This window comes from Lemur catta, chromosome 26 (assembly GCF_020740605.2).
Source record: "Lemur catta isolate mLemCat1 chromosome 26, mLemCat1.pri, whole genome shotgun sequence".
NCBI lineage: Eukaryota > Metazoa > Chordata > Mammalia > Primates > Lemuridae > Lemur > Lemur catta.
The window spans coordinates 7,185,485-7,211,470 of NC_059153.1; the positions used below are offsets into that span (position 1 = coordinate 7,185,485).

At 44.6% G+C, this 25,986-nt stretch overlaps 1 protein-coding gene across 1 annotated transcript in view; it reads right to left on the reverse strand.

Annotated features, from left to right (window-relative positions):
- Nucleotides 1-7,201: 7,201 nt before the first annotated feature.
- The window catches only part of PRDM5 (PR/SET domain 5), an 83,549-nt gene continuing 64,764 nt past the window's right edge, over nt 7,202-25,986 (reverse strand). Inside the window, exons 14-15 of the mRNA XM_045537354.1 lie at nt 12,204-12,308; nt 7,202-10,042 (exon numbers count right to left, since the gene is read on the reverse strand). Coding sequence (XP_045393310.1) covers nt 9,878-10,042; nt 12,204-12,308 — 270 coding nt within the window. The 3' untranslated portion in view covers nt 7,202-9,877. The remainder of the gene's footprint in view (nt 10,043-12,203; nt 12,309-25,986) is intronic.

Genomic DNA, 25,986 nt, shown 5'->3' on the forward strand with positions numbered 1-25,986 from the left:
GCCCCTTTGCAAACCGCATGCTGATGACGGATGTTTCCGGTGTGGGGAAGACGACTCTCCCGTGTTTCTGTCTGCCTCGCAAGCAGGGGCACTGACTCCCTCTGTTCTAGAATATCATTTTAAAAATGTTGATTTAGCAAACAGCCTTGTCAGACAGAAACGGTGCCTCCCTGCAGAGTGAAGGGCGAGTCTGATCACTGTCCAGTATGATAAAGAGAACGTTTCCCTCCAGAGCTGCAGCTCGTTACAAAGTATCTGGGTTCCCTGGGGTCAGGGCTGCCATCTTACAGCAAAACATAGTCCACATGCAGTTCCACCTGGCATTCTTCCGCTTGTCCTGTAGGACTTGGGGCTCGAGAATGAGCACAAAAATGACCCTCCGGCTGCTGTAAGTGTTGTGAGTAATAAACTGTCTTTTGTCTCTGACCCAGGAGTCCAGAGTCCTCTGCCGGCATCCATGAAACTGGTAGGCTAACTTATCACGTTGCAAGTTGAACAAAAATCTCGGACCCTTCAAAGTTTTTGACAGTTGTCAGTCCTTATCAGTTTATGAGGGCATAGATATTTATTACATGTTTGAATGTGTGTATTGTGCATTTCTCCATCTCTTGATCTGGCCATGCATGTATGTATAATAAGTCAGTATTGTTATATCTGTGCACCAGTCTTGTTTAATAATTCTTACTGTGACAGTTGTACCATCATGACCTGAAAAAAGTGTCTACTTTCTCATGAGCTATTTATGAAGACAGAACTCAGAACTACATTTATTTTTATTTTTTTCTTTTTTTGAGACAGAGTCTCACTCTGTTGCCCGGGCTAGAGTGCTGTGGCGTCAGCCTAGCTCACAGCAACCTCAAACTCCTGGGCTCAAGCGATCCTCCTGCCTCAGCCTCCCGAGTAGCTGGGACTATAGGCATGCGCCACCACGCCCAGCTAATTTTCTCTCTATATATATCTTTAGTTGGCCAGATAATTTCTATTTTTAGTAGAGACGGGGTCTCGCTCTTGCTCAGGCTAGTCTCGAACTCCTGAGCTCAAACAATCCACCTGCCTCGGCCTCCCAGAGTGCTAGGATTACAGGCGTGAGCCACTGCACCCAGCCCATTTATTCCCTTTAAAAATGTATTTATCTTTGTAGGTCCACTTACTACCAATGATCATAACAGTAACTACCCCTTGAACTCCAAAGAGAGGGAAACGATTCACTTTTTGTCAAAATTACACAGCAAATAAATGCACCTTTAAATTGTGCACTAACAAATCCACTATAATGTTACAAAATAAGTCTTAGGCTTTTTTGCTTGTCTTAAAAAATGACATGGTGTATTGGAGTGAGTGGTCGTAATAATAATAAACATAACCCCCATCAGGTGCAGGAAACTTTGAAACCTCAAAAAAGATTTTGTAGGATCAAATCATGGTTTCATAGAATGAGGATGTTGAAAGACAACACCCAACCTGTATCCAACACCTGAATCTTAAATAAATCTATAAAATCCCTGAATAGTAATTTCCCAAACACTATCTCCAGGAAGAGAGAAGTCAGTCTCTGGAAACACTCCATTTGAATATTTGAAGGACCAAATTCTTTATCACATGGAAGGAATATTTATTTCTGAATTTCACATCTGATTCTGCATCCGACGGAACCAGGTTTTCTGCTACGGATTCCAACGTCAGGGCTGACATTTTTCAGCTTGGTGACGTACGAAATCTACCTAACGTGTCCCAGCTCAGTCTCCTTATCTGTGTCAGGGGCACAATGATGGTGGCTTTGTCGTGTGAGGTGGGGGTAACATGGGCCTTGGCACATAGGACATGCTCAGGTGATGGAGGTGACGGCTGTTGCTCACCTTCATTTCAGGTTGTGCGTGTGGGTGACATCATGCCATTTCCTAGTGACAATGCTCAGGTGACGGTCGGACCCGCGTGCACCACTCTGTACCTCACGCCACATCCACCCAAGCTCACCTTAACATGGTCTTGGTTTCCATTTGATGCTAGTGTGACATTTCTGCACAGAAAACGGGGTCTTTAATCTTAGACAAGTTATTAAGACCTACGGTTGGCCTTGTTCAATTTGACTATGACTCTTACATGGCATCGTAGGTTTTTAAGATGGAAAAAAAAATCTCATAATTATTGAAGTTTAAATTGTTACAGGAAAAAATAAAATTCTAGAGCTATTCGTGTTTGGTACTTAGAATCTCACCAATTCTTCATGCAACATTTACTACATTTGTTTATGTTGAAGATGAAAAATATCTATATTTGAATGCACCCTCAATCGCTTACATTTTTTCAATATGTACCCTCAATAAATAGTAATTCATTCATTAAACACATACACACCCTGCTGTATGTTATATTAACATATACTATAAAATATATAAAACTATGAGTCAAAGAAAGGAGTTAAATTTGAAGTATCACATTAAAATTTTACTGTATTAACTGTAGTTAATGGTGGTAGATGTAAATGCTGATTTCAAATAATCTTGATAATTTTGAATTGCCATGGCCATTCTCTCAGAAGATCTAACTGCCTTTATCTTGCAATGTGGTTGGCAAACGATAGTAGAAGAGGTGTCTGTGTTACTCTTTTACTTGTTGGTTGCTTTTCTTCCATTGCTGGGATTATTGTTTATCCATGATTTCCTTATAGAGACTTTTTTCAAGTCTGTTTGTCTTGCGAGGTATGGTGTTCAGGACCAGATAATAACCCATCTAACAGCTTAACTATGATGCCCAGCAACCTGCTCAAAGCTGATGAGTGAGGACGCCACAGTGACTCCTTCCGAGCTGTGGAACTGTCACCTCCCGTACCTAATGCAACATGTGACCCCCTCCCATAGAGCCTGAGTAAGGGGAATGTCAATCCCTGTATTGAAAGTTAACAAGGCTCGTTCTTTTTTTACAATTCAGAATAAATTCTCAATAGAAATTGTAATATTTTCTTCTTGCAATTCCCATGGATCCCGTTTCTTAACTCTGTGCTTGTTGTGAAGATCCGTGTTGTGCTGTGTTACACAGGGAAAGCTGCCTCGATCAGGTGTGGAACTTGGAACTGTGTCGTCTCTGTGTAGGATTTCACCTTTCATAAGAGCAGAGATGCCTGGTCAGTGGTCTTGTCACCCTTTGAGGGGGAGGCCACTTGCCACGAGCCTGTGTCTAAAACAGTGGCAGCTACATGAGCTACAGCTACGGGGCTGTGAAGGGTCCGCACACCCGTTGCATTTTTCCAAAACAGACACCTAAGTTCAGATGTTTCAAGCTAACAAATTCCCTAGGACTATAATTGAGCTATGGAGACCACCTATGTCGGCAAGATGCACTGCAGATAAATCAGCCCGTCCGTCTTGCATCTGGGGACTGCACTTGTTAAAGCAGGTGACACAGCACTGCTTGCTGAGAGGCCAGAAAACGGATGATTGCTGGGACGTCTCGTGGTGTGTCATTTGTCCCAGAAACTGACTTTACGAAGTGTCCGTCTGAGTAGCAGTTTATAACATGCCTTAATTCAGCAGTAGCTGAGCGAAAGTGAACAAGATTTCCCAGGGTGCCGAAGTTCCAGATTGTGTCTCAAAGAACCCCATCAATTATCGTGACTCTTTTTGGTCAGCTGTGCGCCATGATTAATTGGAGGGATCCAGAGTTCCGCATGTCCGATGTCACACACTTCTTTGCTTCCCATCTGTCTTGTTCAGGGTCGACCAACAAGTTTCACTTCTCGTAGCTGTCAACGTTCCTCCAGCAAATGCCTCACAATGCGGGGGAGGGAAGCCCTGAAGACGTGGCAACAGTGACACATAAATGAATAGCAAGAGAGCAAGGATTTGGTAGAGAGGCAGGCTTGGAAGCATTCAAAATGGAGACATTAAGTTTGATTCTCTTCAGTAATGTGTAAAATGCAAAGCCTTCTGCTGGATCCAACCAATTTACATGGAGATGTTGAGTCTCGTACCCCCTATTAATAGAATCAGAGGCAGGTAGATGCTTTACCCCAAATAGAAACTGAGAACTGATTAATGATATAAACACATTCATGGGAACGAAAAATTAATACATGGAGGAGAAGGGGAGTTGGATCTCTGATGCGAAACCTCTTAGCAGAATGCAACCTTTTTATTTTCTTTGTGAGATGAGAAAACAGGCCCACATTACCCGGCAGATGATGCACGGAGAATTATTGTCTAGCCCAGGCTTTTTGAGGTTTCCAGGCATTTAATACTCTTAACTAACCTCCATCAAACATTTCCACAAATAAAACCCTTCCTAAGCCACCTAAATCTTTTGGAAAATGGAAGGTTTATCAGAAAACAATGAAAATGAAAGCCAATGAATCGAATTTACCTCTGAGTCTTAAGAAGTTTCCTGTTATTTTGAAACAAACATGCCGTCTCCAAGTGGGAGAGAGAAACAGCGTCTCCCCCTCTGGCGTAAAGGACAGTTTCCCTGCAGGGGTGGCTTCAGCCAGGGCTCCGGCCACAATCAGCGACCTTTCCTCCCACAGCGGCTATCTCATAGGGAAAACAAGGCTGGAGAGCTCTGGATATTTTGTTGAATTTCCCTGAGTAAAATATGCTCTTGAATAAGTGACTCAGACTTGAAGCCTCTCAACCCTTTCCTTTCCTAGCCTTTGAAGAAGTGTTAAAAGTGGGCTGGGAATGACAAGAGGCTAAAGTGAGAAAGCAGTCCTTACTCAGTTCAGTCAACAGATCTTTACTGGATATACGTGATGCACCAGCCACTATTTAATTATCCTGGTCTAGAACCTAATTCTAGCATATACAAACGTCAATAATTTTGCAGTTTTAATATATACTGAATTTTTCAAGACCGTAACTTACCATTTTGAGAAATGGTCGCTCTTTGTTCGTTCAGAAGTTTTCCAGGAGTCACTCCACATTTCTCAGATCACAGTAAAGGTGGTGACGCAGCTCATGGCCTCTCAGCCACCACCGAGCCCACCTGGGCCGGTCTGCCCCTGAGCTCTCCCAGTCACTCAATTCCACAGCGAAGCCCTACTGTTCCAGCACATTCCGGTGAAAAAACAATCCTCTCCCCACTGAATTCCCTTTGCACCATTATCAAAAATCAACTGTCCCTATATGTGTGGGTCTATTTCTGACCTATTTCATTCTGTTTTGATATATTTGTCCAGTACTTAATCAATACTATACCACCTTAACGACTAGAGTTTGAAGCCAGGTAATGTTAGTCCTCCGTTTTATTCTTCTTCAACATCGTTTTTGCTATTCTTGAGCATTTATTGTTTTGAGATCAAGTTAAACTTTATTCTGACAAGTTCTAACTTTTCTCATGCCCTCATCTGCATTATTGTTTTATGACATCTTTGTGTAATTATTAAATTCCCACATTTAAAATACTACTTGACTGAATTCAGCAAAAAAATATTTTGTTTTCTATATGAATTTTAAAATCGGCTTGTCAATTTCTAGTATACATATATTTCACACATATATATATGTATATAATATATATTTTAAAGGCCTGCTGAAATTTTTGTCTGGGCTGCATTGAATCTATACATCAATTTGGGAAGAACTGACATTTTAGCAATACTGAGTCTTTATCCCATGAACAAAACATATTTCTTCATTTATTTAAATCTTTTAAAGTTTCTTTTAGCAACGTTTTATAGTTTTCAGATCTTCTACATCTTTTATTAGATTGATCCCAATTTAGATGATCAAGCTTCTGTGGTTCTACATCCTTTCTCAATTTTAAGCATATCCATTACTGACATTATTTAAAATCTTATTTCCTCCTGCCATCCAATGTGCCAAGACAGCAGGGGGTCAAGGAACAAGACCTTATTCTAATTGCCTAAAAGTCTGCATGATTAGGAAGCTAAATGTGCTATCAAATATTTACATAACATTTTTAAATTTTTATTTTGATAACTAAATACTATATATTTTGTAACTAAATAGAAATATTTGTTTTAGTATCATGTTAAGCATTTTTTTTAAAAAACAAAAGAAATTTAGACACTAGGATCAGCAGCACCATTTTAGTACAAGATAGCTGTTACATTTCATGCTATTCCATGGGCCTAGGAAATCCAGAATATTCTGACATGCCCACACTGAAGGCTCCAGAGGTAATTTTCGATTCTGTCATACAACACGTTAATAAAATGGTGATAACCCAGTTTTGAGCCCACGCTAGCCTAGGCTGCGACTCAGCTCCAAAGAACCAATGCCCCAGGGGATTCTGAGAAACCAAACTTACACGAATGCATCATTTTTAAATCCAACACTCAGGTGATTATTTTTGGTATCTGGGAAACCTCAGAAGATGGGGGCAGCACTAAAATAATAAAACACCCTTTAAAAAAAAGGAATACCTAGAACATAAGCCTTAACTTTCATTACCTGAAAATCGTATTTGTGAGCATCAGGTTATTTTTGCTCAAGGTGCTACTATACCTCAGGTTTCATTCACCCAGGTTTCTTAGTCCTCTTCACATGCTGTTCTGCGCATGCCCAGGACCGAGATGAGGGCAAAGGAAGCTGTTTCTCTCCCTGACACCAACGTGGCTCAACTTCAGAGAGACGGTTCAGATTTAAAAATGGTTAGACGTGCAAACTATAAAGGCAGGAGGTCCAGAGATAATGGCAATTGTATTTCCTTCTTTCATCAAAAACAACTTTAAAACATTCCTTTAGATTTTATGATAGAATCGTACTAGTTATAGTTCTACAGGAGAATAAAATACTAACACCAAGTCTGGTAGGGATATTTATTACAGATTTATAATAAAATAAAAAAGCTATTGGAGTTCTGCTATATTTACAACAAATGCTCTGTTGATATACATGCAAAAAAACATCAATATTAATGGTAAAATCTTAGGGCTTTAAAGAGGCACATTTCCTGCTACCTACCTTCATAGATGATTCAAAATCTCAAGATGAGTTTTCATAAGCAACATTTATGTTTGTGAAGGAAAAAAATGAATATTTCTAGTTCCTATCCTTCTTCCCTTCCAGCTTTAGGAGAGGAGGCAGCACGCAACATCTAAAGCACAAACCAAGGCTGTGCGCGAGACTCCCGCGCACGACCCAAGTGACACTCTGCTGTGAGCAGGCTGCAACAGGTCTATGAGCAACGTAGGCACCTGTGTGTGCAAAAGCACCGCACAAACGGATCCTCTTCAGACAAACCCCTCAACACATGCGGAGGTTATAAGAAATACGCGTCTTGAAAGTAGCGTTTCAGCTATCCTGTGCAATCCCAAGAACAAATGACCAATAAATGCTTTTATGCTGCAAGTGTCGATCATGATTAAACAATAAAGCCTTCCTCATGGCCAGTAACACAAAAAAAAGAAGAAAAAAGAAAAATATTAATATAAGCCAGTGATTGCAAAACAAGAAATTCAAGATATACAAATATCACGAATGTTAACATACCATGGAGGCAGTAATTATGAAGGGATACCCGAACCCACCCACCTTACTGAATACCCGTTAAAATTACTTAGCCAATTACTAATTCTGAGTTCCTTAGACTCCATGGGCACGTGAGAGGTTGGCCTTTTCCTGAGAAACACAGCTGAGCCAAAATCTTTCCAGCAGGAAACAGGAGAAAGGCATTTCAGCTTGCCTTAGAAGGCACTTCCTCTGTGACTATCTATCTACGTTTTTAATTTGTCAAACAGGCCTAAAAAAGTTCTCATCTTTTTGTTATTGCTATGTGATTTAAAAGCTGCAGCACACAAATGCTAATAAATCTGAAACCATAAATAATCATCTCTTGGAGAAAAGGTTGCAGCAGTACAAACAGCCTTGTGAGGGCTCGTTTTGGCTTCAGTCCCTTGATAGGAGGGGACGATGCACGAGTAGGTCCTTCCACACCACCTGCTGAAGACTCCCTTGTCTGTACACCTTGAGCAGGATGAGGCCCAGCACCTCTTCCCGGTCAGGTCACGCCGGGGGGCACCTGGGGGTCAGGGTGGTCTCCCAGCAGCCCTGGGAGCTGTGGTGCGCTGAGACCACACAACATCGGTGTTTGGACTCCCTGCACATGTCAGTCAGCACACAGCTGGGACACGAAGGCCCCTTACAGAGAAGGCAGCGTCCAAAGGAATAAGCACGACACATTCAAATAACACACACCACCAAACTGCACAGCTGCCCTTTCGTACTCAAATGGCATTAAGCACACTGTTTTGTTCAACCAAAAACGTTCTGTATCTAAAAATACATTGTTGAAACAAATGACACAGTGAGAAATAAGACGAAAATTTGTTTTTATAAAATAGTCTATAATTTCAGATACAAAATGCTATAGATAACCATACTTAAGATAACTTCTAAACTAAAATTCTAGGATTTGTATTTTTAAAAGTTATCTCTGGTGACTTTCCAACTCAGTATTTTACAGAGTTTACATGGCTACATTGAATCTTTATGTTTCTTTTTAAAGCTGGATGGAACTGGGCATGAATATATTAATTCTAAAATGAGACTCCTGACGTCAAGAACTGTGTCTTTGGATAATCTTTCTCAACTCCTTAGAGCCAACGACTCCCTCAAGATTATACTTCATCTCTTTTGAGTGAGTTCCAGCTAGAGAGGTGCATGATTTCAGTTTCATTTTAACTTTTTTCTGTTTTTTGGATTCCTTTAGGTTATTCTGACATCACAATTACACTGTATCGTACCGACTCCCCAAACAAGCTGTTCATTGTGTGCTGCTGCCGAGCGTAACGCTGAAATACAACCTCGAGGAAGAAATTACACTTCTTGCTTCCAACTTCCCTTAAACATCAGTAATAATTTCAATCATAACGGCTGCCAGATCTGTAATTTTTATTCTGGATTCCTAATTATATGGGATGATTGAAGATAATTCAAGAGTGTTTCAGAATCACCTACTGCCAAGATTCTGGAAAATGTCTCTTGCACAATGGAATGTCCGTGCGCCGAGGACTCTGTGCCCTAAGGAATGGGAGGGAAAGGACTCGTTCATCGAACTAATGTGGCGAAGCCCCCACTGTCCTGCCACTCGGTCACTCGACAAAGACGAGGAAATGCGTCTGTTTCTGCTTTCAGTTATATACATTTGTATCTCGCTGCTTTCTAAATATCGACAGTATAAACTCAGGAGAGGCAGCCACATGCCTATTTAAGCGTTATGGTCATTTCTGTGATTTTATAAAGGTCGTCCAGACCATGAACATCTGCATCTGCATCACGAAATAATCCTCCTAGGAAGTCTCTAAAATGAGCAGTGTTTTAATAGATGGTTTAGTTCTCGAATATCTCTTTCTTTTAAACTCGTTTGTTGGATGGCGCTAGTAGATAAGATAAATTCTTGGTTTGTTTTATAAAATAGCAGGTATAAATATTCACTCCATTACCGTGGCTTGAGACCTTTGATGACTCTCACCCTTACCCTTATTTGCCAAGAAATAGTTGGATATCTTGATTGCCTTCTGCTGAAGTTAATGATAACCAGCCGTGATAACCAGTATTTGTAGGCACGTGCACACACAGTAACAATAGAATAAGAAGGTCTGTTAGGGGAGTCTGTTAAAAACTTCATTACAGAGAAACTGGTCAAGAAGGAGAACCACGACTCCTTTTCTCCATTTTTATAAGACAGAGTATTTATAAGACGTAGTATTCTGCGAGGCCATGGCATTGTTTTTTTCCATTGGTACCATTATTTTTTTCTTTTTTTTTTTGTGTATGCATCTTCAGGGTCTACATCTGCAGGCAAATAAGGACTGTGGAGCCAGCAGGTTACTTCTGGCGGCTTCTGCCGCACTAATCAGGTGAGAGGAGTCTGGGATTCCCATCAGACCCTTCTGAGCGGTTTAGCTCCTTACAGCCCCCACTTAGCCGTCAGCGACGCCGTGGATATTGTCCATGTGCACCTTGAGGTAGTCGTTCCTTGTAAACTTCTTGTGGCAAAACTGGCATTCGGCCAGGGGGCGATTGGGATTGTGAGTCATCTTGTGTCGGATCAGCATTTTCTTCAGGCTAAAAGCCAAGTCACAGACCTAGAAAAGACCCAAAGGGACCAACCGCATTACACTGAAGAACCTGAAGAGACACCAATTCATCACTGGTACGATACACACTGTGCAAATTCTTTCTTTTTTGTTTTTTTTGAGACAGAGTCTCACTCTGTCGCCCAGGCTAGAGTGCCCTGGCATCAGCCTCGCTCACAGCAACCTCAGACTCCTGGGCTCAAGCGATCCTCCTGCCTCAGCCTCCCGAGTAGCTGGGACTACAGGCATGCGCTGCCATACACCCGGCTGATTTTTTCTATTTTTAGTAGAGACGGGGTCTCACTCTTGCTCAGGCTGGTCTCGAAATCCTGACCTCAAGCGATCCTCCTGCCTCGGCCTCCCAGAGTGCTGGGATTACAGGCGTGAGCCACCACGCCCGGCAACTTCCTTCCACTTCCCATTCCTATTTATTAGGAACACACAGCTCAGACCTCACTGATTCTTGTCTCATACACGCGTACCTGTCGTCCTGCCAAGGGGATGTGCTTATTTTTTTTTAATTGAGGTGAAATTCACATAACAAAAATTAACCGTTTCAAAGTGAGCTCAGAAGACGGGACTGGAGCAGAGGTATTATTTGCGTAGATCTCCACGTAAGTGACAGCGAAAGGCATGACTGCGATCACCACGGGAGAGAGAACCAAGTGAACGGAGCAGAGGGCTGGTGCTCGGGTGCCGAGGTCCAGACTGCAGGGCCAGGGTGGAAGAGGGGCCCGCACAGGACAAGGGAGGGAGAAACGGCCGGAGAATCGGAAGGAAAACAGGGACAGCGGGTCACTATGGAAATGCTAAGGAAAGGAGGGGTGTGCCCAGGAATGTCAAACGATGCTGAGCGTTCATTCGGGCGAAGAGCTCGAGAGCACCCGTTGGATTCCGGGTATGGGGGCCGTGGGGACCTTCCTGAGAGCTGCTGGGGGGGGGGGGGTGAAAACACGCAGGGCAGGAGTCTTGCTGCTGGGTGGGCAATGAGCACATAGAACCGTCACACCATTAACTGTATCTTTTCATGCCAGAATAATATTTTCTTTCTGATTATCAAAGTTTACTTTTTAATTCCTGAAGCATGAGGAAAATACAGAAACAAAAGAAGAAAAATAACATCATCCTCAATTTCTCAGCCGGTGTCACTTAATATTTAATGTTGATCTATTGACATTCTTCTCATATGTTTATTTATTCAGATAGAGTTAAACTTTTTATTTCAGTATTTTAGACTAAATTGCATTGATCTTATGATTCTTCTTTCTTCCCTTTACATTTTCTATTGCCTTTAAATATTTTAAACATGGCCGGGTGCAATGGCTCATGCCTGTAATCCCAGCACTCTGGGAGGCTGAGGCAGGAGGATCGCTTGAGCCCAGGAGTTTGAGGTGCTGTGAGCGAGGCTGACGCCACGGCACTCACTCTAGCCCGGGTGACAGAGCGAGACTCTGTCTCAAAAAAAAAAAAAAAAGAAAAAGAAAATCAGAGTTTATCTGCTGCCATGAAACCAAGATAAGTCAGATGACTGCAGTGTGGTTACGTGGATCATGCGATCAAAAGCTATAAACCACACGAGACATTGACAAGCCGAGATCACTACACACACACACACACACGCACACCCACACACACGCACCCACACACACCCACACATACACCACACACACCCACACCCACACATACACCACACACACCCACACCCACACACACCCACCCACACAGCACACACCCACACATACACACCACACACACATCCCCACACACGCACACACACCCACATGCACACACACACCCACACCCACACACACCCACCCACACACACCCCCCACACACACACATACACCACACACACACACCCACACACCCACCCACACACCCACATACACCACACACACACACCCACCCACACACACCCACACACCCCCACATGCACACGTACACACACGCGTGCACACACACACACCCACACACACACGCACACACACCCGCACACACCCGCGTGCACACACACCCGCACACGCACACACACGCGCGCACACACACACGCGCGCACACACACACACCCGCACACACACACCCGCACACACTCACGCACACCCACACACACACACACACACCCTCCCGTTACTGGAGGACGCTACAGAGAGAAGAGAAAAGCCGAACTCACGTCGCACTGAAAGGGCTTCTCTCCGGTGTGCGTCCTCCTGTGCTCGTCCAGCCCCCGCTTCTGGCTGAAGGCCTTGCTGCACTCCGAGCACTTGTACGGCTTCTCCTGCAACAGAACAGACCCCGACATGCCTGTGAGTGGCCGGACGCAGAGCCCCCCTCGTCAAGCTGCGTGTTGAGGGAGGGAAGCAAACTCACCAAGGTCTGGGGGACGCTGCGGTCGGTTCACAGGGAGGCTATGAGCTGTTTTAAATTTTCAGGGGAAAAAGCAATGACCAATGTCTGTCGCACGCTGCAGACTCCGAGCTGCAGCCGGTCGCGGTTTCGGCATCAGACTGTGCTACGTTTCTGTCCGGGGTGTCCTGTCTCTGCACAGCTGGATTCTGGGGGGTGCTGAGATCTAGCTACTTAAACTGAACTCTTGGGCAATTTCAGAGGGACCATAAAAATTCCCTGAGACACTGAGGGGCAGCAAACAGCCCTTTCCTGAGATACCAAGAGGGTCGGGGGGGGGGGGGGGCTGTGATCTGGATGATGCATCCTTTACTATCTCAGACGGATTCCTGGGAAGGAAAACCTCAAAACTAATTTTTCTACAGATTTTGGGGTAAGTTTAAAAACTAGAGCTCAACTGTGATTTATGTATTTTCATGTCTGTTACCCAGTATTTTTCCCTGGTGAATGTTCTCTTATAAAATATAAATTGCTTTTTAAAAATGAGGCATTTTTATCATAAAAACAGTAAAAACCCTCTTAAGGAAAAGAAGTATCTCAAAAGGAAGAGAAAAATGTCCAAATTCCTTAGCCATCTTTTCTCTTTTTTTCTCATGGCCAGGACCTAGTTCATCTTTAGCCATCTTTAGCCATCTTTGATGCTGCAAACTTAACTATATCACCATCTTCTTAGTTTGGACTGAATTGTGAAATAAATCAGGGAACACTGTTCCATTCAAACAGCTGGCAAGTTGCTACTTAGCACATCAGTAAAAAGTTTTGTTTAGATTTAAATAAACTTGCAATGCAATTTTTTTTTCAAATATACCTTTAAAAATATTGCTCTAACACTTTTTTTGGATTTAGGCAGTGTTATGTATGTGTTTCCTGTTAACAAGCTGTATTTCTATCTTCTCCTTAGTATTAAAAAATTTTAACTTTTTGCAGACCAACAAAACAGCATGTAAATAGGCAGACAGACAGAGGTATGCCCCCCAGCTAGCTTAGGAAATCAAATAATCTCAAGCTAGGCACCCCAACTCCGACCTGTAGCATCTCCTACCTGCTCAGGAATGACCACTGCCCCAGACCTGCTACTTAACATTTCCTTGCCTTTCTCTATATTTTTATTACCTATATATGGATGGGACCCTAAGCCAAATATGGTATTATTTTGCCTTTAATCATATGTATTATAGTACCAAACTGTGTATATTTTTGTGTGTTCGTGTGAGATGTACTCAGCATCACCTTCATGAGCTTCTAGTCCTCCTGTTAGTTCTGTGAACACAAGTAGCTCCTACTCACCAATCTTTAACACTGTGCAGTATCACAGTCAATGGACGTATACCACGATCTACTTCCACATGGTCTTCAGTGACAGATAACTAAGTTTGTCCCAACTGCTCACTCTGACAAGTGACGATGCTCCGCATAATCTCGTGCATGTACACTTGGACTCAGTGAGGGAGACTCAGTCAGGGATGTATTGGACTCAGTGAGGGAGACCCAGTCAGGGATGTACATCGAGAAGTGGGACTGAATCTTCAACTTTTCTACGCATGGCCAAATAGCTGTACAAAGTTAAACCATTTCACACTCCCAATATTCGATGCATTCTTGGGATCTATCACTTTATCTTGCAAAATTTGAGACTCTCATTTGTTACATGAGTATATATATATATATATATATATAAATTCAAAACTACTATGTTCTTGGAAAATAGGATTTTTTATAATTCTCACTAGTTACATGAGGGTATAATAAATTTAAAACCATTATGTTTTAGAAAATAGGATCTTTTATAACTTTGAAGTGACTTCTTATGTGTAGTCATGGTTTTTTACCTTGAAATTAATGTGGTTGTAATATAGCTAATAAAAGCTTTTTAAAATTACTATTTGCCTGGTATATCCATCTTTTTGCTTTCAGACAGTCTATATTCTTATATATGAGAAATGACTCTTGTAAACAGCATACAACTGCATTTTTTTAATCCAAACTTTTCTTTTCTTTCCTTTTTTTTTTTAATTTCAATCCAAACTTTTCTACGATTCAAAGATTACATTTTTTTTAGATGGCCCCACGATCACATTTCTATGTCAGTCGAGCAAGAAAGGTTCTCTGCACTCTCAGGCCGGGACCCAGGAACGTGAAAAGTGGCCGTGTTTGCCCCTCAAACCTCGACTCTCCATCCCAGATCTTAAGCAGAGTCTACACTGTGCCTAAAGAGATCACAGGAGGAAATAAAGTTCCCGACAGATACTGGTCAGACTGTACGGTGCTCCTTGGAAGATCCTCTAGAGCTCACCCTGGAGAGGAATTCCGATACGTGGTGAATGTCGTCAAATCCGTGTTCCAGAATCCCACGTACACCAGAGGCAGAGCCAAGAGGTTCCAGGCCACGTAGCTCAAGAGTTAAGAGAACCAAATAAACTGAGGCAGGAGAAAATAAGTGCATTTCCTGCCACCTCCTGGCTTTCCTTACTGATTTCTTCTCGTCACCTGTAACGAGCCGTGTCAAGGAAACAGCAACCCTTACGTGGCCGTCGGAGCTGGACAGAGGAAGGGCACAGAGTGGCTGCGTGGAACCGCATATAAGGTCAGGGAGACACCTGCTTCCATTCCTGCCCCTTTCTCTGAAAATCACAGAGAAAGTCTTCATTGTCTCTAGAGTGTTCCTGAACATACCGAGTCCTGACTCTCCAGCCCAGAAGGATCCATGCGTAAGTGCGAGGGTGCAGGAGAACTTCGACTTCTAATCTTCAATGCCCACCCTCGTCACAAAGCCCACCGGGGACCATGGTGGTCAGGGTCGTCCCATGGTGGCTGACACTGAAAGGGACCATGTGACACAGAAAGCTGAGGACATCATCCAGGCCAGCAGAGCCGAGGCTGGGCGCCTGCTTCCCTCCCTAGGACACAAGGCGACAGGCCACAGGTGTGTGTGGCCGGACTGTGCAGGTGTGTCTGCTGCCGCCAGACTCCCGAGGACTCTCCCACTCCTCCCCCACATACGAACTCTCACAAATCACTTTCACATTAATCGTGTCCTAATTCCATTACTGCTCTTCCTCTATCTTTCACTCCATCACAAAAATTTTTTAATATGAGCACAAAATATGATTCAATAAAGTATTATGGAAATTGTTTATAACACTGTCAGAGTGGAAGAGGTAGCATAAATTACACATTTTCAACTCATTAGCTGGATTTAACTGGAGACAAAATGATTAGAGGTTCTTGATTAATTCTGTTTCTGAATGATTATGCAATTTAACTGACAAATAGCTTGTCCTTTGTCAGCATAACTTGGGCACCGTTGCTAAGTGGTGGCAATCTATTTGTCAGTTAAATCGTGTAATCTATCGGAGGCAGAATTAATCAGGAGTCTAATCAGTCTGGCTTTAATCAAACGACGTTTGTCAGGATTCATTCAGAAGGTCGGCTTTTCAGAGCTCTGTGTCCTGCGATATAGCTAATAGAAAGTCATATTTTTGTGTTGCTAATACAAAAGAAAAGTAACTTCACATGTTATATTTTTTGTCAACATGAACTGAATTAATAAATCCCAACAGCATTTGAGAGGGTTCTGGAAAAACAAAGTTACACTTTTGATGAATCTTGGAGGGATCTGAACGTGAAGCCCTTTGAAAGAGAAATTCAGTAGAGGCTCTCTGGCAGTTTAGCTAAGGATTGTTCCCAAAAGGTACAAATCATGCCCCAAACTACGCAGCTGACCAAAGACAAGGACAGCTCCTCCTTGGGCTGTTGGAGGGATCCGTCCAAGGATGAACCATGGGCAGATTATCTGTATACAGTAGGTGCATCATATCTAAACAGTCCCTGTGGTTGCTTCCTATGGTTTACATTAGGCCACAGTCAAAGAGAAACAGAAAACACAATCAATGAGCTCGTTCTCTGGTAGTCAGAGGCCAAGGTCAAGGTGTCAGGAAGCCGTAGATGCTGGACACGTTCTTTCATAACAGTGGTAGCCCGACTCCAGTAAAATTAAGAAAGAAAAATTAGTAAGCAACGAAGAGAAAATGGGCAGATGTGGTGAGGAACGTTAGAACCTGTGGTATTTTGCATCTACATAAACCCAGGTTTGCTTAAGACAAGGTTCAACCAGAGAGTGAAACACTAGCTCTTCCGTTGCTCTGTTCTAAGTGAACACACTCGACGGAGCGCGTTTGTCTTGCTCAAAGCTGTAACCAAGCCACAGTGCCCGCACGTAACGAAATACCTTACCCATGAGCAACCTGAGTATCAAATGCAATTCAGAGAACAAACTCGGCAAACAGGAGTCAGATATGGGAGTGCGGCTTTGCCTCTTGCTCTCACACACACAAGGACGTATCAGGATATAACAGTTACCTTTTGTTCCCAACTAATTTCACTTGGTTACTTTTTCTAAATTATTTTATAGCTATTAATATTTACCCCACTATAGTTCAGAAAAATGATATCCTTTGCCAGATGATTGTTTCCTTTTTTTCCTTAGAGACAAGGTCTTGCCCTGTTGCCCAGGCTGGAGTGCCGTGGCGTCAGCCTCGCTCACTGCAGCCTCCACCTCCCAGGCTCAAGCGATCCTCCTGCCTCAGCCTCCCGAGTAGCTGGGACTACAGGCATGTGCTACCATGCCCAGCTAATTTTTTATTTTTTGTAGAGACAGGGTCTCCCTATGTTGCCCAGGCTGGTCTCAAATTCCTAACCTCAAGTGATCTTTCCACGTTGGCCTCTCAAAGTGCTGGGATTATAGGCATGAGTCACTGTGCCCAGCCTCATTTCCTATTTCTAAATTTAAAAACATCTTTAAAAAGCAAGAAGCATAAATTTGGTATGAATTTCCTAAATATGAAATTTCTAAATAAACAGAAATCTTATAAATTTCTACTTTCCCCCTTTTTTTTTTTTTTTTGCTGCTAAAGCAGTAGCTGATCTCTTAGTGGACACACTACAAACTGTGACATAGACAAAATCGGCAACTTATAAACAAAAGGCCTCCATTATATTTTTAAAGGATTTGGGAAGAATTCATTTAACTCTCAAACCTGCTCACATTTGCAAAACGGATTCTTAATCTCCGAGGTGGAACCTGGAGCCTCGGGGTGAGGATGGCCACACACAGTCAGTCTGTCTCTTTCCACCCCGCAACCCGGCGAGACCCACTTGCCAAACCTCCCCAGACGGGGCACAGAGCAGCGCACACCCTCCGCGGCGGAGACTGTGGAACCCATTCTAGTCTTTCCAGATGCTTCCACTTCCCTCGATGCCGGGTGAAATCAGCGACCCTCCCGCAGTAAGATGGGCGCGGTGACCCCAAGATAACGATGACCTGCCTTTATAAAACGTCCCACTGGCAACAGAACTGCAGGTGAGATTTGGAGGAGGGTTTGTGAGTTTGGCCCCAGGCATTCCTGCTGCGCAGGGCGACGGGGACGAGGGACAGTTCGCAGGGCAGCGTGTCACACCCCTACCAGTGCCTCTCGGTGGCCCTGGTTCTCAGAGGGCCTGTGCCACCAGCTGCACACAGTCGAAACACAGTTTCCCTCTAACAAGCAGCCTTGTCTAGAAAACTTCTTTCCCAGATGTTTACGGCCTTCGTGGCTTTTCACTCACCGTCTTATTTTCATAGCTGGTGTGAGCTTTCAACACACGACAAAACATGCCCATGGCCTCGTAAACAATGCACCTAAAAATTACAACTCTCAGGAAGCCACGGAAAGGTAGGAGGATATTTAGAGCAGGTTTCTACGTAACACATCCATAACTGGTTTTGCCTTGTAGCTAATGGAAAACACACTTTCTATAAACTAGGAAAACGGATTGCACAATCCATACATAGAAAACCCAAAATAAGCATAGTACATAGGATATAATTTTTCGATTAAAGTGTTGCATAAAAATCTTTAAACAGCAATGAGGCACCTGGTCCCTTTTTAAACAATCCTCTCGAGGCCCACGGAATGATGCATGTAAGGGAAGAAGTGACCGGCAGCCAGAAAGCCCCAGCCCTGCCCAGAGGTGACAGAAGAGCTCGTCTGGCATAAAGCAAGCGGAGGGTCATTCAATCCAGCTCAAAAGCCTTATTTTCCTGGGGCTGTAGGGGTGGCCCTGAAGAGTCCATTTGGAATAGTGAGTCAAAACGGACCACACTGAACTTCTCCCTCATACACTCCTGATTTCTAGTACAGTACATTTCAGCCCTGCCTGCACATTCGAAATTTTAATCTTTTTAAGAAGCTCCCTGGGGCTCACCCCTAGAGAGCCTGATTTAATTAGTTCGGGCAGGGCCAGGTCCTGGCATTTTAAAAGCCCCCGAGGTGCGAGGTGAGATGAGAAGCGAGAACTTCTTATCCGGTCCACTCATGCTCTGAGGGAATTCTCCTAAAGGTAACAATTACAACAGCAGCAGCAACAGCAACAACTTCTCCTTTTCCTCCTCCTCCTCTTCCTCACACTCTGCCACCACTGCCCAGTGCACGAGCTGCCCACTTTGCACCGGCTGGCGAAGCGCTCGAAACTTTTAGAAGCTTCTCCCCACCCCCACCCCCATGTAATTGTTAAGCAAAGCTGCAAATTCGCTATGGTTATTCTCACTTTACAGATGAGGAGACATTAGCTTAAAAATATCACCGAGGTTATGCCACCGGGTAGAGAGGGCAGAGATTGAAATGAGGCGCTCCTAATCTCAGGACAGTGTCTAGAGCAACCCTGCCAGCTCCCTGCCGAAGCCCCTTCCCTTCCTCCGTCCGTGCTGGCAGAATCCCGGCTCTGTCTGCTGCTTTCCTGCTGCCAGGTTCAGTGCCCCAGAGGACGACACTCCCTGGCTCGGCCAAAACGCTGACCCTCGATCAGGCTCAGTCGGTGCCTGTCGAAGCTCCCGAACCTGCCTGCACGTTGGAATCCGCCGAGGAGCTTCGAAAAGCACCGATGCCTGGGACCCACCCCAGAGCCTGCGAGTTCATGGTCTGCATTGTGCCCTGGGCTTGGGCGTCTTTAAGCCCTGAACCCCGGGATTCTGATCTGCAGACACATTTGGGGACCGTTGGGCCAATAATGGCAACTCCTTAGCTCGGACAGAAGCACAGCACCGAGACAAAGAACAGAAAACTCAAAGCCCAGTGACTGGCTACTAAAAAGGATCCCGTGCGACACAGTCTGACACCAGCTCTAAGAATGGGAGCAGGCCTTCTTTCTTTCGTGCGGCAACATTGTTCTCACACACAGAGTTATAAAGGGGGCTGAAAATATATTTGCCGATAAGAACTCTGAGAACAATGTTAGACTTGTGCATTGTAAAGAGTGTCCTTTGTAATCCTTGAAAGAAAAGGAATGCTGGTTAAGTGAAAGTGTTATTATTTAAATTATCTAAAGGGAAATTATACTTTCCCTGCATAATGATTAATTGTTTAGATTTTATTTTCCGAAATCTTACAAAAGACTATGAATCATATGAACAGGAAGATTTTATTATAAGAAAAAAGTTATGCTCACCATCTTAAAAAACTATGAATCAAACTTTGAAATAGAAATGCAAATTATAATGAAAATATAAGGAAATATAAAGAAAAGAGCTGGAAAAGAATGTAATGGAAGTAAATATGATAAAAAAATATGGGAGAGGCCGGGTACGGTGGCTCACGCCTGTAATCCTAGCACTCTGGGAGGCCGAGGCGGGAGGATCGCTCGAGGTCAGGAGTTCGAGACCAGCCTGAGCAAGAGTGAGACCCCCGTCTCTACTAAAAATAGAAAGAAATTATCTGGCCAACTAAAAATATATATAGAAAAAATTAGCCGGGCATGGTGGCGCACGCCTGTAGTCCCAGCTACTTGGGAGGCTGAAGCAGGAGGATCGCTTGAGCCCAGGAGTTGGAGGTTGCTGTGAGCGAGGCTGACGCCACGGCACTCTAGCCTGGGCAACAGAGCAAGACTCTGTCTCAAAAAAAAAAAAATATATATATATATAGGAGATATATAGAAAAGATAAAAACATACGTCACACCTACACAAACACATCCCTCTACACACAAAGATGCATATAGTGTCTGAGACAAAAATCTTAAGTTTCAAATAACAAAGTGAAGTCAACTATGAAAATAATAAATTTTCAGATTTGTATAATAACAGCTTAGCTCACTGATGTAACTACCTTGGTTCTCTTGTCATGTATTGTCTTCACTGCTTCTGTTTTATGCTAACATTTCGCTAATGAAAATCAAAGCAAGTCTTAGAAATGTATGATAGCCGAAGTTCTTTTGCATGGTGCAGGGAACTTCATTTATTTACCAATGAAACATTCCTGACAAATTTACAGTCTCAAACACACTAATCCACTATACAGGACAAATGTAGGAAGAAAAAACTACGTCCTCTGTAAAGGTCTTTTCCTGTTTGAGCAAGTACGTTAAGCTTACATACCAATTAGTTTAACTGTTGCAAGCTCTGTTTACAAAGGCAATCTGACAGCAATCAAGAGAATTTCCATGATTACGTGATGTAACTGAGAGTAAGCTCATCAGCGGAAGTCTCCGTTGACTATAGAGCAAGACATTGTATCAGGAACCGCGGAAAACAGAAAGGTTTAAAATGTGCTCCTCATCCTCAAGAAGAGTAAAACGGATTTGCAAAGAAAACCCAGGGCGGATGGAGTAGATGGACTCAAGTGCAGTTACTCAAAACCTTCAGCGTTTGTTGCTACCCGGTCTGAAATGTGGTACGTAGCAAACACCAAATGCCCCGTCAACGCGGGCGGATGAGGTAGGAGAACGACGTGAAATGAGAACTCAGCACAGTCACAGACCTTTACATTTAAGCAGCATTTAACCTGTTCACAGCTGAATTCATTCGACTTGCCCACTTCTGACACATGTGACGGTGGCAAGTATAATCCACCTTTGAATAAAACCACAAAGTTGACACCGGGGTCTGCAGGAGAAAGGAATTATGCAAATGCTGAGCCTTAGCAATGGGATCGCTCATGCTCAAGAAATAACATACTTATCCCATTGCACAATTTTGACAATAACGAGAACACAGCAGAACGGTGCCATCGCACATGCAGCTAATTCCCTCGTCGCCAACGGAGCATTCATTTCAGCCACGTTTACGTCAACAGGTGAAACAAGCCTGTCAGGGAGCGGCAGGAGCCGGAGGACTCACGTCATCGCTATCAATCCGTGTCCGGGTCAGCCCACCGCACAGACGGCAGGGGGCTCGTGGGATACCTGCCCCTTCCAAACTCCAAAAATGCTGGAAAAACAGCCTGTCTATTTGCACAGGTGAGGAGTGCACAGTTGTCCTGGCAAAGATCTGGCTAGATTTGAATTTGTTCAAAAAGTCATAAAATGTTTTGACAAAAATTCAGCATAAAAGGTTAAAAAAGGTGGGACCTGTGTGGACAGAGAGCCCCAGTCACTGCCACTCCCGAGAGGGACGTCGCATGTCCCCAGCTGTACCAGCTGCTGTGGTGTGACAGCCACCCTGCTGCAGTCTGGTCTTGTGACCTGCCCAGGCACAGCCCAAGGTCCCGCAGCAACACAGGGGCCACCAAGGCCCAGGCCCTGTGCAGGCACCAGCCACGGTCCTACGAGCTGCTCCACGACGGGTCGCGGTCCTGTGACACGCCTGGGCGCAGACCAAGGTCCCTCAACCTATGTGGGTGCCGGCCAAGGTCTCCTGACCTGCCTAGGCTCTGAGCCAAGGTCCCACGACGCACCCAGGGGCCACCCAAGGTCACGCCAGCCGCCTCCATGGAGAGGGACTTGCCCAGCCCCCGCCCAAGCTTCCAACAGTGGCCTGGGGACCCACCCACCAATGCAAACGAACGTCCCCCAATACTGGCTTGTACCCCAACAACCGCAGGGGGACAGCGGCACCGCAGTCTCAGTGCATCCACCCCTCTCCTGCCAGTCAAGCATCTGGAAAAGGACACAGAAGTGCCACCTAGAGACCCTGCTTCCTCCTCACCAAGCAGGAGCGCTGCCAGCAAAGGAGGACAGGTGTGCCGCAAACCTACCAGCCCTGAGCTGAGAGAGGAGGTTTCAGACGAAAAGAAACCAGCTAAAGAATTCTCCTAACATGAAAAAAAAAGCTAGTTTGATATCCTGAAAGGATCACAATAGATTAATAGCAGTGAACCCCAAACAAAAGGAAATGGTCAAAATATCAGTAACAGACGTCAGAACGGGAATCCGGATCCCAGCTACTGGGGAAGCCCAGCAGGCCCGAGAGATGCTGTAGCAGCGACAAGTTGTTATTTCATTGAGTGAGAAACTGACGCCAGCGTTCTTAGGGTTTTTCTAAAGGATTGGTTCATGCGATACGGGCCACCATGCTCTAGAACTGCGGTCCCCAACGCCCGGCCCGCGGCCTGGGATTGGTCAGCGGCCCGTTAGGAACCCGGCCTGCATTTCCGCCTCCCCTGCCCCCGCTGGTCTGTGGAAAAACTGTCTTCCATGAAATCCCACCCACCCTGTTCAGAACATCTTGATGGCCGTGTGCACAGTAATAAAGAACAAGGTCTTTAGAGACAGTGAGATCCAATCTCCAGTCCTGCTGCTGCCGGTACTGGTCGTGGCATCGATGACTTAAGATGGGACAAGCTACTCACCCTCCTTTGCAACGAGAGATGGGACACCCACGTCACAGGGTCTTGCTTGTCTTCATGCTCGGCACGCAGGGACCCAATAATGATATTTTATGTACTATATTAACCTACTTTCCTCTATTTATTATTGCAATATGCATACGAACAAATAACGCAATTCAAAATTGAAAAAGGCACACAAATCATGAAAATAGAACTGTGTGACTTTATGAAGAAAGAAAATTATGCATGAACTTCAATACAGCATTGTTCTTGAAATATATTAGCAGGACCTTCATATAAATAGTTATTTCCAGATTCTTGTGGTATTTTAGTAATTAAAACTATGAAGAGAGTGCAAGATGAATATAAAAATCTGCTTCAAAAAGAAAGTAGTACAGAAAAATGGATTGCTTTTCTAAGAAGAATGCACTCATTTCTTTTAAAGATTAATTGTATATTGCCTATCTCAAAAACAAAGAAAAGCTCTCTTTCTATGTATTTCAGACAGCATGTACTTTCCTTTAAGTCCTGGAGTATATTATTAAAGTCTAAAGATAACACAGTGGTGCTGAAGCAACAATGAGCTTAAATGCTAAATATTTATGGAGTTTTATTTTAGGTAAATCTGCAAACTGCTCTACTGTACTCTTTGTGGATAAACCAAGTTCACAGAGGAGTTCGGCAGACATCCCCGAAACACAGGGGGGCTCCCTGAGCCGGAGGGAGGAAGTTGTTCTCCGACACCCTCTGCCCAGGCCCTGCCAGGCAACTCGGAGGGGCCGGACAGGCACCCTTGCGCCCCGCTCGGATTCCAGGAAGGGATGTGAGACTCCAGCTGCTGATGCCAAGAGCAGCTCGTGCCCCAGGGAGGACGGGCCACTGGCACTGTCTCGGAGACGGCCTCCCCACACCGCTCCTCCGGCGGACTGTGTTTATACGGCAGCACGAGCTTCCCTTTCCACCCAAACACCTCAAGCTGGGCAGGGACATATTGGATGAGAAGGCAAATACCATTAAAAAATTCCATGGAAAAACAACATTTGATACTCGGGGCTCAGCTTAGTCTCTCACATCAATATAACACTACTCTTGTAACCCTAAATATAGCGAAACAGAATTGAATGCCGCAAAAGAGGTTTGTCTATTTTCACAAGGGATAATTAACCAACCCAATGAATCTGTCGAGAGAATGAAATCCAATTTATTTTAAATCTTCCCCTCTTACAAAGCCTACAGAAACCCAAAGATCACCATGATCTAGTACAATACGTAGACCGAAAGTCCTTATTTTAGGAGCCTCACTTTGCGTGCCAGAAGAGTAAAGTCTACTGAACTAGAAAATGTAAAACTGTCTTTGCTGGCGATTTTAAGAGGACAGACTGGCCCACGGCACACGTCACACTCAGAGTAGGAACAAAGGCTGCTCTGGCAAGTCCGCTGACCGTCAGAAAGCGTTTTCACAAAAGAGCAAAGAAGAGAAAGAAAAGGGGAAATGATGCTGTCAGCTCTTGAAAAGGAAACAATTTTTCAAATGGTCTGATTTTCCCTTTTACAAAGGAAAAGCAGCTTCTTGTGATGGAAAAAGAATGCTCAGTTTCACGCAGGTATATGTTTTGAGCCAAATATAATACAATGGTATCTTAAAGTCATTTATCTTAAATGATTTGCTTGGCAAAGCATGCAAAATTCCTCAAGAAATACGTGGGTTCTAGAAATGATAGAAGATTTACTTATTCCAAAGTCAAATCAAAGATGTTTTCAAACGGTGGGCATGGGCCACATCCCTCTTGTCCCCCTAGCACAAAAGCTGATGAAGTTTAGAAACTTTTAAGAAATTTTACATTTTCTCTAAAATTATAATAAACTATTTTAAAAGTTATAAAATTGGTTTTTCATCCCTTCTTCCCAGCTAGATACAAAAGCAGAAACAGCGGCGAGTGCCCGAGCACCAAACCCGGCCACCCTCCCTTCCCCGCACTTCTGCCCTGGATCTACCCGCTGCCCTTCCCGACGCCATGGGGGAACACCCCACATCCCGAAGTGTCTCTTCGGCCCTCCCAGGGTCATCTGTGACGCTCCCCTCTCCCTCACTACCTGCACGCAGCACACGTGCACACCTCGCCAGCAAAGCTGTCCTGCATGCGTGTCCCGACTCTCAGATCCCGTGGGCCTGGTGCGGGTCCCCACTCGCCTGGCTCCAGCACGGCTCCTTGCCAGGTCCCCCCCTTACGTGACAGCTGCCTCTTTCCGTTCTCACTAGAGAGGGACTTCGCAGCAACCCTTCTAAGGGACAGCGCTGAGCACGTCACTCCGACTCCAAGCCAACCCAAACACACGCCACAGAATCGGCACCAGCTTCTCAGTCCCTGCCTGTCTCTACTCAAGTCATCCTTCCCCAGGTACCCCCAGACCGAGTGACAGGCACGGGCCCCCCTAACTGTGCCTGCGGGTGCTTCTCGCCCTTCACTCGGGCCACCACCTCTGCCCGGCCTGGCCGCACCGTCCTCCTCCAGCCTCAACTCAGGTGCCACCCTCCCTCCTCCAGCATTTCCCGAAATCTGCTCACCCTCCCGCTCCCCGACTCAAGACCCTTGCTCTGGCCTCCCGATCCTGAGCTTTTCATCCAGGCCTCGTAACATGTCCGTGAGGATCCAAGCTGATGTTCACCCTTAGGAGATTATTTTCTGTTATTAGCCAAGGCCACGGGGACCCCACGCAGTGCTCCCGCAGGTGGGGAACTCTCCCGCCTTTTCCTCTCCCGTCTGCGTGTGGCCCTCACTCCTCTCGCCCTAATGTCTTGATCCGCATAGAACGGACTCTTTCCTTTCTCCTTCAACATCACACTTTCCCTGCACCCGCATAGTTCATCAGCTTGAGGTACTGGTCACAATCTTTTGGACGGTTTTCAAACGCTCCATCAACGCACCACCCAAAGCCCCTAGGTAAACCCAGCAATGCCCGATGCCCACGCACC